Source organism: Diorhabda sublineata, chromosome 11 (assembly GCF_026230105.1).
Source record: "Diorhabda sublineata isolate icDioSubl1.1 chromosome 11, icDioSubl1.1, whole genome shotgun sequence".
NCBI lineage: Eukaryota > Metazoa > Arthropoda > Insecta > Coleoptera > Chrysomelidae > Diorhabda > Diorhabda sublineata.
In genome coordinates, this window is record NC_079484.1 from 4,807,834 (window position 1) to 4,824,789 (window position 16,956).

The 16,956-nt window shown below is 30.9% G+C and overlaps 2 protein-coding genes across 2 annotated transcripts; one reads left to right on the forward strand and one right to left on the reverse strand.

The window, feature by feature from the left end:
* The first annotated feature begins 2,431 nt into the window (after nt 1–2,431).
* On the forward strand, nt 2,432–6,733 carry LOC130450205 (pre-mRNA-splicing factor ATP-dependent RNA helicase DHX16). The gene is made up of 6 exons (XM_056788475.1): nt 2,432–2,854; nt 2,977–3,293; nt 4,087–4,302; nt 4,370–5,534; nt 5,647–5,865; nt 6,269–6,733. The coding sequence occupies exons 1-6, from the start codon at nt 2,508–2,510 to the stop codon at nt 6,675–6,677; spliced, it is 2,673 nt and encodes an 890-aa protein (XP_056644453.1). The 5' UTR covers nt 2,432–2,507; the 3' UTR covers nt 6,678–6,733.
* Nucleotides 6,734–6,768: 35 nt separating this feature from the next.
* Nucleotides 6,769–16,646, reverse strand: LOC130450206 (zinc finger protein 846-like). The gene is made up of 6 exons (XM_056788476.1): nt 15,760–16,646; nt 13,568–13,967; nt 12,534–13,082; nt 12,242–12,446; nt 10,961–11,404; nt 6,769–10,625 (listed from the first exon to the last, which is right to left on the reverse strand). The coding sequence occupies exons 1-6, from the start codon at nt 15,922–15,924 to the stop codon at nt 10,379–10,381; spliced, it is 2,010 nt and encodes a 669-aa protein (XP_056644454.1). The 5' UTR covers nt 15,925–16,646; the 3' UTR covers nt 6,769–10,378.
* Nucleotides 16,647–16,956: the final 310 nt, after the last annotated feature.

The window sequence follows — 16,956 nt, forward strand, 5'->3', positions numbered from 1 at the left end:
AAATTAAAAATTATAATCCTCATTAAATTGAACAAAATAAAGCTACACAAGACCCAGATCAGACCAGTGGGCACAATACAATGGAAAACCACAGGAAAGAAAGAACTGAAAATAGGTACTTGAAATATTGGGACCAAACTTAATTGCAAATGTGGAAAATTGTGAAAAGAATGACAAAGAGATAGGATTAGAACTAGCAAAAGGCGACAAAAGAATCAATACTACTCAACTAAACTGTGCATAATAATAATATGATCAAGAAAGCAATATAATGATTTCCACTAGGACCAGAAGAAGGACAGACCGAAGAAGACCTGCAGAAAAGATTTGGATATGGAAAATTGGAAACTGAAGACTAATAAAACAATTGGTTGGAATATATAGGAATGGAAAAATTAACAAAACCTAAGATAATAGGTGAGGAATATGGTGAGCTTGAAATGTACAAAAGTATTTAACCACCTTATTACAAACGATAAATTTTGATGATGATTTTGATCATTGTATTACGTAACATTAATAGGACCTGTGTTACCCATATTCAACGAAATATTTAATAAGTAAATTCTATGAATTGTGAACTTAATTTCATTATCACGATAAGTCTGATGAGGTGTCTGCCTTGTTGATTAGATTTACCTTAGGTTTGCTTATCCTATTAGCAAATGGCGGCAGTCCGTACATTTCACATTGGTTGTCACGGAATATACCAATAACTCTTCATTTGGAGTAACTTGGAATTGTACGTATATTCGTGACATTCTTTTAATCTTAGTGTAGCAAAACTTGATGTTAAAAGTTGTGTACTATAACATTAAATATACTACTTATCTGTAAAAATTGATTGTATATAAAATATTAATATCAATAAATTCCTATAGTTGTATTTTATTTTTCGTATTATTTCATTACCCTTCAATTTTCCAATATCCTTATTATAATGCATCAGTAATTACAAAATCAATGTAGGCACAAGCAACAGTTTCCATTTACAACTTGTAAAAGTTTATCTAACAATTATCAGATAATTTGGAATATATGGTACCATTGATGATATTCATACTAAACATACTTGTCAATACCAATATCAACACTCAAAATTATACTGTTTGGTTCTTTGTATGTCACTGGTTCATACCAGGCTCGAAGGACCAGTCAGTAAAATAATTGTGTTTGTATAGCAGTAGTAAACAGTATGTATAAATATAGAAAATAGAAATTTGTTTTAACCACAATAGTTGTTGAAGCTTGTTTCACAAATGAATATATTAAAAGAAAGTATGCTAATTAAAAGAAAAAATATATTATGTGTATGTGTAGTACTAGGAGAAAAGTATTTCTCATGAGAATTAGAATCCAATGTTTAATGAAACTGGTCAAGCTACAATCATTTTGCAAACAAATTACAATTATTCAAAGGCAAATTGAGGAGGTGCAAAAGGTCCTGCTATGTTAAGCTTCTCACTTTATCTAAGAACCCCTCCTTATCCTTATAACAAAACATTTAAATATTCACATATAAATGTTGTTGATAAAAATATCAAATATCCAGTGTACGTATTATTGTTCTCTATAAAATTGAAGGTACCTGGTCAATATAGAATAGAATAGTCATCTTAAATCAGTAAGTTTTTATGTAAGTTTTAAGATCTACTCTACATGTATTCAATTAACCAACAATCAAGTATCAAATAAATTTTAGGTCTCTTCTGTTATAAAATTAGTTTTTATAAGTTTTGAAAAATAGATAAAAATTTTGACGTTTCGACCACTTTCAGTCTATCAAAATATAAATGAATAAATACTTAATACAACATTCAAAATACAAGCAAAAAGTCAAGTAAATTGCACAAATTCGTATGTTACGTAAAAACTATTTTAGCGTCAATGTTTATAAATAAATTAAGCATGCAAAACAAAGATTATTATTATTACTCTAGAGTACATTAAGTATTAATTACATACCACTCCAATACGAAGTTAATTTAAAAATTCCTTTGAAATTGACATGACAATTTCAATTTTGACGTTTTTGTTCGTGATATATACTAGGTAACATTCTGATTTGTCTTTTTATTTCTTACACGTATCAAAAATAATAAGTCACTTTGTTTGAAATATAATTATTTCAAATCATTTATTCTCTAATTTCTTCGGTTAAACACAATTCTCATGCACAAACGTTGTCACTATTTCAAAATGGCGTTAAACTAATGACGTCATACCTGCGGCCAAAATACTGATGTATATTTAGCGTTAAGCAGTAGTCACCTAGCTTTATAAAAATTGTTTTTACTTTTATTTCTATAATTAATTACGCCTACTTTATCAAAAAATTCATAAAAACGTAAATGTTTCCAATTATATGTCTGAACAAATACGAGGCTGTATAATTACAAGATACTAAAAAAGAAGATGAAGGTTAGAGAACATATCAATGATATGTTCTATGGGTTGAGTATAACCTGGAACGTATGTGTATATCAACAAAGCTTTGAAATTTAAAAATGAGCCGACAAGGTACAAGTAGACGATATAACTCGGATTCTGACTCTGATAGTGTCGATAGCGCTGAGGAAGCCAGAAGAAAAGATTTGAAAGAAAGAGATGAGTTTGCAACTCGACTTAAAAAACGAGATGAAGAACGAACAAGAAACATTGTTCATAATTCAGATAAACGAGCATACGAAGAAGCAGCTAAAAGACTTAAGTTGGACAATGCAGAAAGAGAAAAACTTATTCCTATGCTTAGAGTTGCTTCAAGGCGAAAGTATTTGGAGAAAAGGAAAGATGATAAGTTGCAAGAATTGGAAGCTGATATAGCAGATGATGAATACCTATTTGAAGAAGAAATGTAAGTTTTCTGATAGTTAAAATTTAGACACTTTGTGCTGTGTGTTTATTTCTTAACTCGGCTAGTATATTAAACAGGTTTTGTTGCTTTTAGGAATTGTTTGCTAACTTATGTGATTTTAGTTTAACAGTAAGGGAAAAGAAGGAACGTCAACACAAAAAAGAACTGTTGAGACTTGCTCAAGAACATGAAAAAGCTAGAGAACTCGAACGGGTCCAGAGGTATCATATGCCCAGAGATTTGGGAAAAGATTCCACTGCTGATTATATTGAAGTGGATGAATTGGAGAAAGTACCACAGTCAGAACAAAAAAAATGGGAGAAAGATCAAATGGCATCTGCTGTATTCAAATTCGGAGCCAAAGATGCTATTAAAAAAGAGGAATATGAACTGTTATTGGAAGATCAAATTACTTTCATTCAAGCATTGCAAATGCCAGGTGGGTTACCTCATATACCATTATTTTCGGGTACATTCCTATTTTATGCAGTTACCTCAAGCTGTTAGCTGGAAATACTTTTAAAGAATTTGAGTTTATTTATATGGCAGTTTATGGCTTTATGAATGCTGTAATTTGAAGCATAGCACCAAATGTATCTTATTTATTAAAAAAAATTCCTACAAATTGATTCTATTACATAAATTATATGAGGTGGGCTCAAATGTAATTAAATGATCATTTTCTGTATATTATGAACTTGAAATAGATTCTGGATTGAAATAAAAAAATTTTCATTTCATTTGCTGAAAAAAATTACTTTTTCCGTTTTTAGAATAAAAATAAATATATACGGGGTACGTTCAAATGATATTTCTATTATTTTTCGAATGATTGTTCCCCGTACTTAATAAATTTTTAAGATTTTCACGCTCTAAATGAAAAAAATTGTAATTTTATTTATTGAAACTATTTCTCACAAATGTTTTTATGTGAAATTATTCATATGGGGGGAATTCAAATAATCATTGAATGTCTGTTCCCTGTATATTTTGAATTTGGTATAAATTAACCATTGAAATAATAAAAATTGTTATTTCTTTAATTCAGAAAATGTTTTCTAAGTTTTTTCCAAAAATAAATATACAGGGTAGGTTCAAATGCTATTTTTATCATATTTCCAATTTTTAAATGAACCTTCCCCGCATCCTATTTCTAATTTACCTATCAACATATTACTCAATTTAAATTTTACATTACTTTCAATTGATACAGTAGCACCTTATTCATTTAGGTCTAACTGAAAAAAAAGAACCTGAACTAACTGAGTCAGAAAAGAAGAAATTAACAATAGAAGAAACCAAGAAAAGTCTCCCAATATATCCATTCAAAGATGATTTAATTCAAGCTATTAGGGAACACCAGATTCTAATCATTGAAGGTGAAACAGGTTCTGGTAAAACTACACAGATACCACAGTATCTGTATGAAGCTGGATTTACAGAAGATGGTGAATATAATAAATTTCTGAATACAAGTAGAATATGTTATTTCTTTTCATTTTAAAACATTTTCAGGTAAAATGATTGGTTGCACTCAACCAAGAAGAGTAGCAGCCATGTCAGTAGCAGCGAGAGTAGCAGAAGAAATGGGTGTAAAACTTGGCAATGAGGTAGGTTACGCTATTAGATTTGAGGACTGCACTTCGGAGAGGACAGTTATTAAATATATGACCGATGGTACTCTACACAGAGAATTTCTATCTGAACCAGACTTAGCTTCATATAGCGTCATGATTATCGACGAAGCACATGAAAGGACATTGCACACAGACATACTATTTGGTTTGGTTAAAGATATAGCAAGATTTAGACCAGAGTTAAAATTATTAATATCCAGTGCAACTCTCGATGTTACCAAGTTTTCAGAATTTTTCGATGATGCTCCAGTATATCAAATTCCGGGTAGAAGATTCCCTGTTGATATCTATTACACGAAAGCTCCTGAAGCAGATTATGTTGATGCATGTGTTGTATCTGTCTTACAAATCCACGTAACTCAACCTTTGGGAGATATATTAGTGTTTCTAACTGGTCAAGATGAAATAGAAACTTGTCACGAACTTTTGCAAGATAGAGTGCGCAGATTAGGTTCCAAAGTAAAGGAATTGATAATATTACCTCTTTACGCTAACTTGCCCAGTGACATGCAAACAAAAATATTCGAGCCGACTCCTCGCGGTGCAAGAAAAGTTGTACTAGCTACTAATATAGCCGAAACATCGCTAACAATAGATAACATTATTTATGTAATAGATCCAGGGTTTGCTAAACAAAACCATTTTAATTCAAGGACTGGCATGGAGAGTTTGATGGTTGTGCCTATTTCAAAAGCATCTGCAAATCAAAGAGCAGGTCGAGCTGGAAGAGTAGCAGCAGGAAAGTGTTTTAGGTTATACACCGCTTGGTCATACAAACACGAATTAGAAGATAATACAGTTCCGGAAATTCAAAGGATTAATTTGGGGAATGCAGTTTTGATGTTAAAGGCATTAGGAATAAACGATTTGGTGCATTTTGACTTTTTAGATCCTCCACCTCATGAAACCTTAGTCTTAGCTTTAGAACAATTATACGCCCTAGGGGCATTAAACCATCATGGAGAGTTGACAAAATTAGGAAGAAGAATGGCTGAATTGCCAGTAGATCCTATGATGGCCAAGATGATTTTAGCTTCTGAAAAGTAAGTAACAATTTACATTTACATTACATTTAAATTTTCATATTTTGTAAAACAAATTTTCCCGTTTCTTAGTATGTGGCAAAAGCATACAATAAACAGACTAATTTTTAAGATACCAATGCGCCGAAGAGATAGTATCGATAGCTGCAATGTTATCAGTAAATGGAGCCATATTTTATAGGCCAAAAGACAAAATTATCCATGCAGATACTGCAAGAAAAAATTTCAATCATGTGGGAGGAGACCATTTAAGTCTTTTAAACGTTTACAACCAATGGAGGGACTCTGATTACTCTGTACAATGGTGTTATGAAAACTTTATACAATACAGGTAAGATATTTTTGGATACGTTTTCAATAAACTTCATGGAAGACCAGGAAAGGGAACACACCACCTAAATTTTCGAAATAAATACAATTTATATACACAGATGATTCAAATACCACCAAACCAGCTAGCCCTGGAACCAAATACTGCCAGGCTTTCATCAAGGTGTTTAATAGGCAGAAATACTTTGATTGAAAGATTCATGGAAATAAATTGTCCATACTTCACACAAGTAAAATCTAAATATAACTATCTTGAAGTTAATACTGGAACTAGAAGATGAGCTATAGACATCAACAACAGCTAGATCCAAAAAAAACCTTAAGTGCAATGGATAATTTTTTGATTTCAAGTTATTTATTTTTTTAATATTTTTTATTCAAAATGATAGGTTAATTTGTTTAAGGTCTATGAAGAGAGCGCGAGATGTTAGGGAACAACTAGTAAATTTGATGACGAGGGTTGAAATTGAGATGGTGTCCAATGTATCAGAAACTGCCAATATCCGCAAAGCTATTACTTCTGGTTATTTTTACCACATAGCAAGATTTTCAAAAGGTGGAAGTTATAAGACGGTTAAACATAATCAGAGCGTCACCATTCACCCCAATAGCGCCCTATTCGATTCTTTACCTAGATGGGTGCTTTACCATGAACTTGTTTTTACCACAAAAGAATTTATGAGACAAGTTATAGAGATTGAAAGTAAATGGTTATTGGAGGTGGCGCCACATTATTATAAACAAAAGGAACTGGAAGATTCTACTAATAAGAAAATGCCAAAGACAGTAGGTCGAAGCACTAGGACTGATTAGAATGTGATATAAATAGGAAAATATTTTTTTTTTGTATATATAAAAATTTAACCAAATGTTCAACAGACTTTTTTTGAGTGAAAACACAGTGCAGTAGAAAATAATTTATTACTTACATTAACTAAAACGCCACTATATATTACAAGGTATTACAAAACCGATAGTAAATGTCGATTCTAATACATTAAAAATAAGGAGGTGGGTACATCATATTCGATTTCAGGATAGGAAAGTTCTGGGGTTGATTCTTAGGGACCGTTCAAGTATTACATAATCAGATGCACTACAATTATTTACTCACTTCTCCCCGTGTCACAAAAGTAAGCAAAACCGCACGTGCCTAATCTCTAAGAGCAGGGTAGCTCCTCTAGTGGCGACTAGGCGTTCGTAACACCTCAATTGCCAACGTGTCGCTTGGGTTCGTTTAAATAGCTGATAAGCTCGCTAAAGTGGGACAGAAAAGCCCTATATGAGAGCCGAACCTTCTGTGGTAAGAGCTACAGTGGAAAAACCACTGGAAAACAAGGTAGATAGAAGCAAAACCAATTATTGGGACAACCTACAGGAGCTGAGACAGGCAAATACTCTTCTGGGAAACTAGAACCAGAGTAGATCTGCCGAATGTATCAACCGAAGTAAGAACAATCTACGAATACAACAGGAGTATCGAGGTACTGTCGCCTACAAACGCTAGACCAAGCAGATAATGCGGCGTGCAGATTTTGTTGCACAGAGGATGAAACCTTAACCCACATTCTCTCCAAGTGTAAAACACTAAGGAACTTCAGAGCACTTGAAATATAAGACATTCTAAACTTGTTAAAAGGAGTGGGATTAATGGATCAGCTGTAAACACGGGTTCTTCAGTATCGCAGCAAGAAAGGAGGACACAATAAATCCTTTGGGTCACGGAGAACATGAGACTCCAAATCCATACAAGACCTTGCTTAACGTGCAGGATACGTTCCATCAATGTAGAGCGTAAAGCGAAACGAAGCTATCTTAACATGTAAATGATGGGGGTAGTGGAAGATGGATATTAAAATTAGGATTTTTTTTTAATATAAATAAAACTAAATATTTATCTTACAAAAATGGAAACAATATAAAAGAATATACTTATAAAAAAAAATTCTAAGTCATACAGATTAATCAATTTTGTATTTCCAATTTTCTGCCTTTTTTTTTTTTTTTTTCAAGAAGGCATCTAATCAGTTTGCGTTTTATTAGAAGTTGTTGATAAGTGGATAAAACATCTATAAAACCCCGTCTTGCTTTTGAACTTCTGTGAAAATTTGAATCATATTCAACAAATTGGTCCATAATTTCAGTTATAGTAGTCAAACTCCATTTTACAAACGCCATAGAACAATATTTTTTGCTCATTTAATTTCTTGAGTTCATCATTAGAAAGACTAGCTGCTGTTTATTGAACTATTCGACGTCTTTCACATTTACCTCTTCTACACCAGTTTGTATCGGTAATTTCACTATTTGATCTATATCGACATAATGTCCAATATCTTTGATCTTACTTAAATCTACCCAAATGTTCTTCCATGCCCCTTTCAAAGATCTTTCTGTAACCCTATTCCAAGAAAGGTTTATGTTTTCAACATATTTCATGATATTGTAGTTATTCCAGAATTCTCTCAGAAAAACACTTCGAGTGGAATGCATGTTGTCAAGTCTGATAAATTTATTGGGTGGCTTGGAGCATTATCAATTAATACTAGTGCTCTTTGTTCAAGTTTTTTAATTCCTCAATTACGTTCAGACAGTTCAGTGAATCAATCCTGGAACATTTTCATATTAGACTATCAAATCAGAGGTAAAGTTGATTTAGATCTGCTTTTCATTGCTCTTGGGTTTTTGGAGTGATAAACTAATAGTGGTTCTTGTTTCTATTCACAGGATATAAATGCGTCTGTACAGCACTGCACCAAACAAGAAACACAATTACACTGTTTTGGACATATTTGGAAAACTAGCTCAGCGCACAATTTCGGGGAATCCCCGGGTTGAAATAAAACTGCGCTAAACAAAAAAGCGTTTAGAGAGGTCTTACTGTAATTATAAATCTACAAATAAATAAATTTTAGAAAAATCGTTATCAATAATGAGTAAAAGTATAAAGTTTGAGCAGAATATGTTAGTTTAACTAGAAATTGTGATATGTAGAAATTATTTGAACTACTCAACTTTTTCCAAAACTTTCAAATTGTAAGCAATAATCACCCAATTTACATAATGAAAAATGTTCCTACATAATTTTAAAATATTCAGTAGAAATTTCTTTGGTAGTTAAGACATAAGAAAGGTACACAACAAAGTTTGGTCGTGTAAAATGCTTATTTACTTTAGTACAATAGCATATCCATATCTTGAATGTCAAAGGAAATGCAAAAAACTTTAATTCACAAAAAAATATAAATATGGCTAAAATTTCAACTTACGAAGACAAGATTTTTGAATATACATATTTTTCGAGATATTGATTCAACAAAAAAAAATCGGTTTAAGTTTCAATATCGAAATCATTTAACATTTAAAAGAATTTCTTCAATATCCACTGAATCGGTTTGATGAATTATATTAGCACAAATCGATTAATTCCACTTTTTGAAAAATCTCAAATTCAAGTGTCAAAGCATAACTTTTTATATAATAACTTTCCCGAATAATGAAGATTAACATTAAACTGCAAAATTTTTTTTAGTCGTTGAATAATAAGTAATTTATTTCATAAGCAATTTTTACTAACTCCATATTCTTATGTAATTCGTTCCAGTAACGCAATTCAAATGCATCACCAAGCGTTGAATGATGACGGTAAATGTTTTTCAAGCAGCTGAAGATGATGATATTATACAGACTATTTTCTTTCTCTTGGAAAGCCTTTCCCCAGCTGGCCACATTCCTAGCTTATGATAAGCGAAATTTATATGTTCATAAGTATATTTATTTGAGGGGTAACAAATAATCAACACAGTTATTCTTTTTATCCCTTTCATTTCGAGCGATATAGATTCACTCAGTATTTGTTTTAAATATTCTAATTAATTAAGCGAAAAACAACAGGGTCTCGTAGTGCCATGCAACTCAACGGATAAATGATATGTAGAGTATGACCCCCCTTTTAAATTTCAAAATACGCCTTGAAAGTTTCCTAAAAAAATCAACAATTTACTCATTTTAATAGAACTGAACTCCACCAGTCACATTAAAACTGTAGCGTTACTGACGATTATGTTTTGGCTGTTCCTTCTTAATAATTTTATATACCGTTAGATGGAAGCTACACCTGTATTTATGCATTCTACAATATATATATTGGGATTTATATCATAACAAATTTTAAAAAACAGTTTAAACTATGTCATCATATTTCTCAACTTTTTCTTTTATGGAGTTAGTTACTTTGAGCACTGAACGACTCATATGTCATTTGAGTTAAGTCTAAATAATTGGAGATACCTAGTATTTGGAGGTTTAGCCAAAAGAAAGGAGGATTTCGACTTAATAAGTTTCGAGTTTTAGAGATTCTACAGTATAACCAAGCCATGGGTTCTTCAAATGCAGTTCAATGATTATTGTTTATTTAAAAGAATATATCAATTAACTAAAATTGATGTTATTGAATATAGAAAATTGAGTAGTACAACAATAAAACGTCCAATAACCACTATGATCCTGATTTTTTATAAGTGACCTCTTTGATAGGGATCATAAGTAGCTAGATACTTATCACTAGTTAATATTCTAGAACCATCTAGAACAGGCAAATGTCTATTGTCATTAACGTTAACCCTTGCAATGAGTCTGTTATCTTGAGTAATTAGTCTGTTATCGTTAGAAACTAGACTTGTATTATCAGTAACCAATAGTCTTAGTGGAGGAGGTTCAGAAACGTCTACTAGTAATCTTGGTCCCTCATGATTTATCAACCTGAAATAAATAATTATATTTTTTAATTTATTTTTTACATATATGTGACAATTAATGAAAAGTGATGTAATTTGTTTCCAATACAAGACAATAAATACTTAAAATTAACAACAGTAGAAAAAACATCTAAAATGGACACAGATAGTTTAACAAAAATAATAATAGAGGTTGTACACACCAAGAAAGAAATAGATTGAGAACTGGGGAGACAAAAAAAGATACCCATCGATAAAAAAAGGATTGGATATAAAAGATATTAAAACCTTCATCTCACACCTGAAAAGGTGAGACTAAAACAAGTGAAAAATACTATTATATAAAAGTAAAAAAATTACCTTGTGTCACTTATCAATCCCCTATGATCTCCCAACAGTTGTGTGGGATCTGTTACAATTCTTGTACCATCACTCAACTGCTGTGTTTGTATCAACATTCGGTTATCCTGCTGTTGCATCATTCTATTATGATCTTGCGGATTTTGTTGCTGTTGTTGATTCGTTTGAGACTGAAACTTCGGTTCTTCGTTTACTGTATATTTTGATGCACGTTCTTGATTATTAGAAGACGCATGCACTTTCATATGGGTGTTGAGTGTACTCGATTGGGAAAAAGCTTTACCACAAGTGACACACACATACGGTCTTTCGCCAGAATGGACACGCATATGCCGCAAAAGAATAGTGTTCACTGTAAAACCACGACCGCACACACTACAAACGTAAGGGCGTTCTCCTGTATGGTTCCTCATGTGATATTTCAATTTCATCACAGTCGTGAATCTGAAGAAGAAAATACAAATTGTCATAAATTAATTTAAAATTTATTTATTATTTCTAATGAGTTTTCTAGTGCTTAATCACTTTTAAATTGGTTAAATTATTTCTAATTAATTTACTGATAAATAATCACACTTTTAAATTTGTTTAATTATTTCTAATGAGTTTTTCTAGTACTTAATCGTACTGTTAAACTGGTTTACTTATTTCTAATGAGTTTACTGATACATAATCACTTTTAAATTAATTTAATTATTTCTAATGAGTTTGCTATTACATAAGCACACTTTTAAATTGGTTTATAGGATCAATTTCATTAGTAACAAGTGGAAAGCTAGTAAAATAATTTCTTTTTATCTGTAATTACTCTCATGTATTGTATTCTTCTCATATTCTCTATTATTTGTTAATTTCTTTTCGTTTTATTTGTGTGTCGTTAACTGTTAAGTTTATGGTGTTCATTTGGAAGGCTTACAGTTGCCCCCAATTGAGCACCTCATTTCGCACCTCTGCTCACATAGTGTCATAACTCAAAAAATTAGAAAATTTCTTTTATTGTACTATCAGTGCTAGAAAACTTAGAAATTAATCTCAAATAATGTCATATAAATAGTTGCTATTGCGTTAACTCAGGTTTCGAGTTATTAACCGAAAAGTGAAAAATAAAGTTAGAATTAATATCAACTGATTATTACTTGGTAGTTTTTTTTTCATTTAGGACACTATTTGAGTGGAAGTGCGATTTATTCAACATGCATTATAAATTATTTTTATATAAATATTTATTCACCTCATTAAGTACTACATAATTATAGAAAAAAAATTATATCATCAACATACCTTTTTTGACAAATACAACATTCTATGGGTTTTTCAGTACCATGAAGTCGTTTGTGGCTAGTTAAATCTCCAGATTGTCTAAAAGCTTTTCCACAGAAATCACAAACGAATGGACGTTCATTAGTATGAGTCCTCATATGAATTTTAAGACTAGCCTTCGATACATAACCGTTTTTACAAATTTCACATTGGAATGGTCTTTCCCCTAAAAAATATTTCATATGTATATAGTTAATTTAATTTAAAAGTAAAATTTCATAAATAAATTCATACAAATAGAATATTTATTCACCTGTATGAGTTCTGGAATGCAGTTCCAAATTGAACCTCTGCGGAAAACACTTTCCACAAATGTTACAAGCAAATGGTCTATCACCAGTATGTTGTTTGATATGTACAGAGAGACTTTGATGATCCGGAAATTCAACCTTACAATAATCACATATATGTTTTAATAAAGCTGGATCTCCTTCTTTTTTCTCGTGAATTTTCATATGCTTTAGAAGACTGTTTTCAGCGTAACATCCTTTATTACAAATCTTACATACAAATGGTTTTTCTCCACTATGTTTAAGCATGTGTTTAGCTAACATTGTACTATGTATAAAACGTTTTTTGCATACTTCACATTCATGAGGTTTCTGTTCATCTGGAACGTGGGTACGCATATGGTTGTTTAAATAATTTTCTTCTGTGAATCCTCTAGGACACAGTTTACATTTAAAGGGTCTATCTTCTATATGAGTCCTTAGATGTTTCCGAAATGACTTTAGATTGATGAATTGCTTTTTACAAACATTGCACTGGTTCATATTACGTTTCATACGTTTGGCTGATAGTGCTATAATTTGAAACATTTGAAATTAATAATTTTTAAATGCATACAACTTCACTATTAATTACTAATAATTATAACATAATTGTAAATAAAAATAATTTATAAGGGCTAAATTTGATAAAATGATTTACATTAGAACTTGAAACCCGTTGTTGTAACTTGTTACAATATAATTGTAATGAGTATAAATACTGATGATATAATGTTTAAAAACGTTTAAATTTATAATATAACTTGTAAAAATATAGTAAAATTTAATGTGACAAATAATTTATTTTGTATTCTCTGTAGAAATATATTATCGGTATAAAAAAGCTCAAAACTAATCAATATTTTCTAACTCCTTACTTATTTGACCTTTTATCTGTTTTACTTGATAAATCGTCTTTATTTTAGGTCTCTTTTGATAGAAAAGTAGATCGAAACATCAATTTTTACTTGTTTTTTGAAACTTGCTTCAAGAAAAAAATTAATTCAATAGTTCATACCTGCTGATTTACCTCCTTTTGCTAATATTTTCTTTCTGGACATTCGAGTTTTGTGGAATTTCGAAGCTTTTAGGAGCTGTTTTTGAGCAATAACTTTTTCATCATTTGAATTTTCAGGAAAGGTAGATTGTAATGCGATAAGTTCATCTTTCAAACTCTCTTCGTCACTACTATCTGAAGATGAAATAATGCCAAAATTATCCAAAAAAAAGTTATTGGTAAAATCGTTTTGTGCGAGTTCATCTTTACTAGGTTTTGGAAAATGGTCGATGGGTTTACCCAAATAGGTCCGAAGATTTATATCACTCTGTTCAAATAGTTGCTTGAATGAATATGATCTACTTATTTCATGACAACATTGTAAACAAATTAATGATGGTAAACCATCGTCATCTTTTATCTGCAAAAAAACAAGTGTAACAAGTTATTATATAAAATTACATAAATTACAAACATAAATATTAGAGTGCAAGTACACTACTTTTCAAAGGTTTTGCTGACTATAGGCAGTAAACATTAGTTTGCAACCAGCAACAGTTTAATAAAAGAGTAGAGAAGGATTCAATAGAAAAGTAGGGGATCTGTGATGGAGTTGGGACTGCATTGTTGGCTCTACCATCAGGGATGTGGTACAAATTGTAAAAGGGTACAAAAATATTGAGTACAGTTCTAACTTCAAGTTTCATCACCAAACATTACAGTAATCAATCCATGAAGTTCTTTTGCTTATTTATTAATTCACATATTTTCATTAAATGTAAATTATTTAAAAATAGACGGTATATTTCATAATATTGTTTAGTGAATTTATTTAATTATTAACATTTTGCTTGATCTGAAATTTTTCTGCTATTTCTTAAGAACTTTTAGTTTTTATTCTTCTTCTATCCATGTTTACAACCCTTTCCTACTTCACTCATTTGCTGTATGACTTCCTGTGCTATGTTGTTGGTGCAATCAAGTTTTCCTGAGTCGTCAGTTCCTTCTTTTTTCATGTGTTTTTTCTTCTGTCACTTTTCTTATTAGGCTTTGTGATGTTCCTCTCTTTATGTGACTGTAACTATTTAAACATATTGCAACTATTTTACTTTCCATTTGTGCTTTTTTATAATCCTCTCATAGTTCATAGTAACATAGGTGGGTCATAAAGCACATAGGCCTTCTGATAGGCCACTAAACGTTATCAAAGGCCATGTCCTTCAAGAAATCTATCAGGTGCTTTGGCTTGAACCCTTTGATGTCATTAGACAAGCTATAAGTGTTTGATTCGCGCTCATGTGAGTGCTGGGCACTCACAGATGACGTGGTCCGCAGTATCATATAATTATCTCATTTCTTGTCCTATCCATCCTCGTTTTCCCTGCTATTATCCTTAGGTGTTTCATTTCTGTTGCTACTATTCTAATCTATGTCCTTTTGTTCAGGTTTCACTTCCATATATTAACATAGGTACTATATTATAGGGTTGTATACTTTTATTTTCGTGTCCTTGCCTATTGCCATTTTCAGAAAATTTTCTTCTTCTATATTTTATCGCCCTTGCTTACTATGCTATTTTTATGTCTTTTTTTGTGAAAATGATTCCTATGTATTCAAATGTGATAACTCTATTCTTCGTATTTTCATTATTAAATCTTACACCATGTTTTTTTAATTTACAACCATCCTTTTGCATTCTTGATGGTTACTTCAATTCTCAGATCTTTTACTGCCTTTATGCATATATTATATGATTTCAAATTATTCAAAGAATTTCTTTTGAGAGTAAAATATGCTATAAATTCTAGTATAAACCATTTTCAATTTTTTCTGGAAATATACTGGATGTCCATAAGAGTAAACTAATGTAATTACATAGCATTGAAATTTTAATTATTTATAAACATGCTTAAATTTCATAACTCTTTAATTATTAAATATATGTTTACAGTTAGTAACCAAAATAAAAATTCACTGCATAAACAAAACATTGAGTTTTTTCCATCATCTTTTAAATAAAGGATCCATATAAAGCATACGAAAATTTATTGAACAAAAAAATCAAATTCAAAGTAAATTTTCTCAAAATGATGTTATCAATGAATTAATTACTGAAATTTAAATCAACATTGTACCCTACAGTGTTCAAAACACTTTTAGAGGTTTACTTAAGAGCAATAAATTGTAAACTAATGAATTTATAAATTATGAACCTGTACAGAAGTAAACTCCATTATCATTTCTGCCAGGACCAACGGTTGTCCTGTAGAATCATCCTGCATAAAAATTGATCGCATTTCACCCTTTTCCGTTAAACATGCTCTACAAATTTTGCCTAAATCAAAGAGGTTAACAGATTCCACTTTTAATTCCATCATTAACTTCGTATAAGTCAAAATCTAGAGTATAAACACAACAAAAAAGATGCACAACCACAAACACTAGCACTTAAGGGAAATGGCGACAGACGGATTCTTCCACTGGTCGATTGTGGAAGAGGCTTGTTGATCGAGCTTCTAGTTATGCAGGTAAATGGCGAACGTGGCCTAGACGTATAGAGAAGTGTGGTAAAGGTCATTTTCGTATAGCAGTTTTATTGAACGGTACTGAATGACGCAGCACAGAGCCGGATTTGTCTTAATTTATGAAAAACTAGTTAAAGGTCAAGCACCCATTTAACATATTTTTAAACTAAAACATAAAATCTATTTTATCAATCTCGCACTTCACAGTTTGATGGTACATTAAATCTCTGTTGATTGTAATTCCATTAAATGTCCACTAAAGCGACATAGTCATATGGAATACAGTGAAACGTATTAAATATAAGCAATAGGTACAAAATTTTCATTTAATTGCTTCAATTTATTATATTAGTTATGAGAACGTGATCCTAAATTTAGTAGTAGAGATAACAAAACCTCAAACATTCATAAAGAAAATTATTGAATTTGTTATTATATTATCTTCCACGCAAATAGCATTTTCGATGCTAACAGGGTTGCCACAATTTAAATAGCTGCTTTTGTTGTTTTAAATTGACATTAAGAAGATAGTACGAAAAATAAATTTTTATACTCAAATCTTTCTAAAATACTTTATTTTTTATTGTTAATTAACCTGCAAATCAAAGAATCAGTAGACTTCAAAAGTTACAAGTAGTAAGCATAGAACAAAACAAAACTGTATTGTGTGTTGTCTTCTCCTGCCATTTTTTCAAAGAAATTAACTATATTTTACTATAAAAGTTCTCCAAGATAATCGCGTTGTTTTTATATTAAATTGATTATTAAATTATGTTGTTTCTGAAAATATATAACATAAAAAGCAAAAAAACGCTATAAATTAACCGGTGTAAGATTTAATCTATTTAAACTATAGAGTTAATATTAAACATAGAGAGAGCGAGG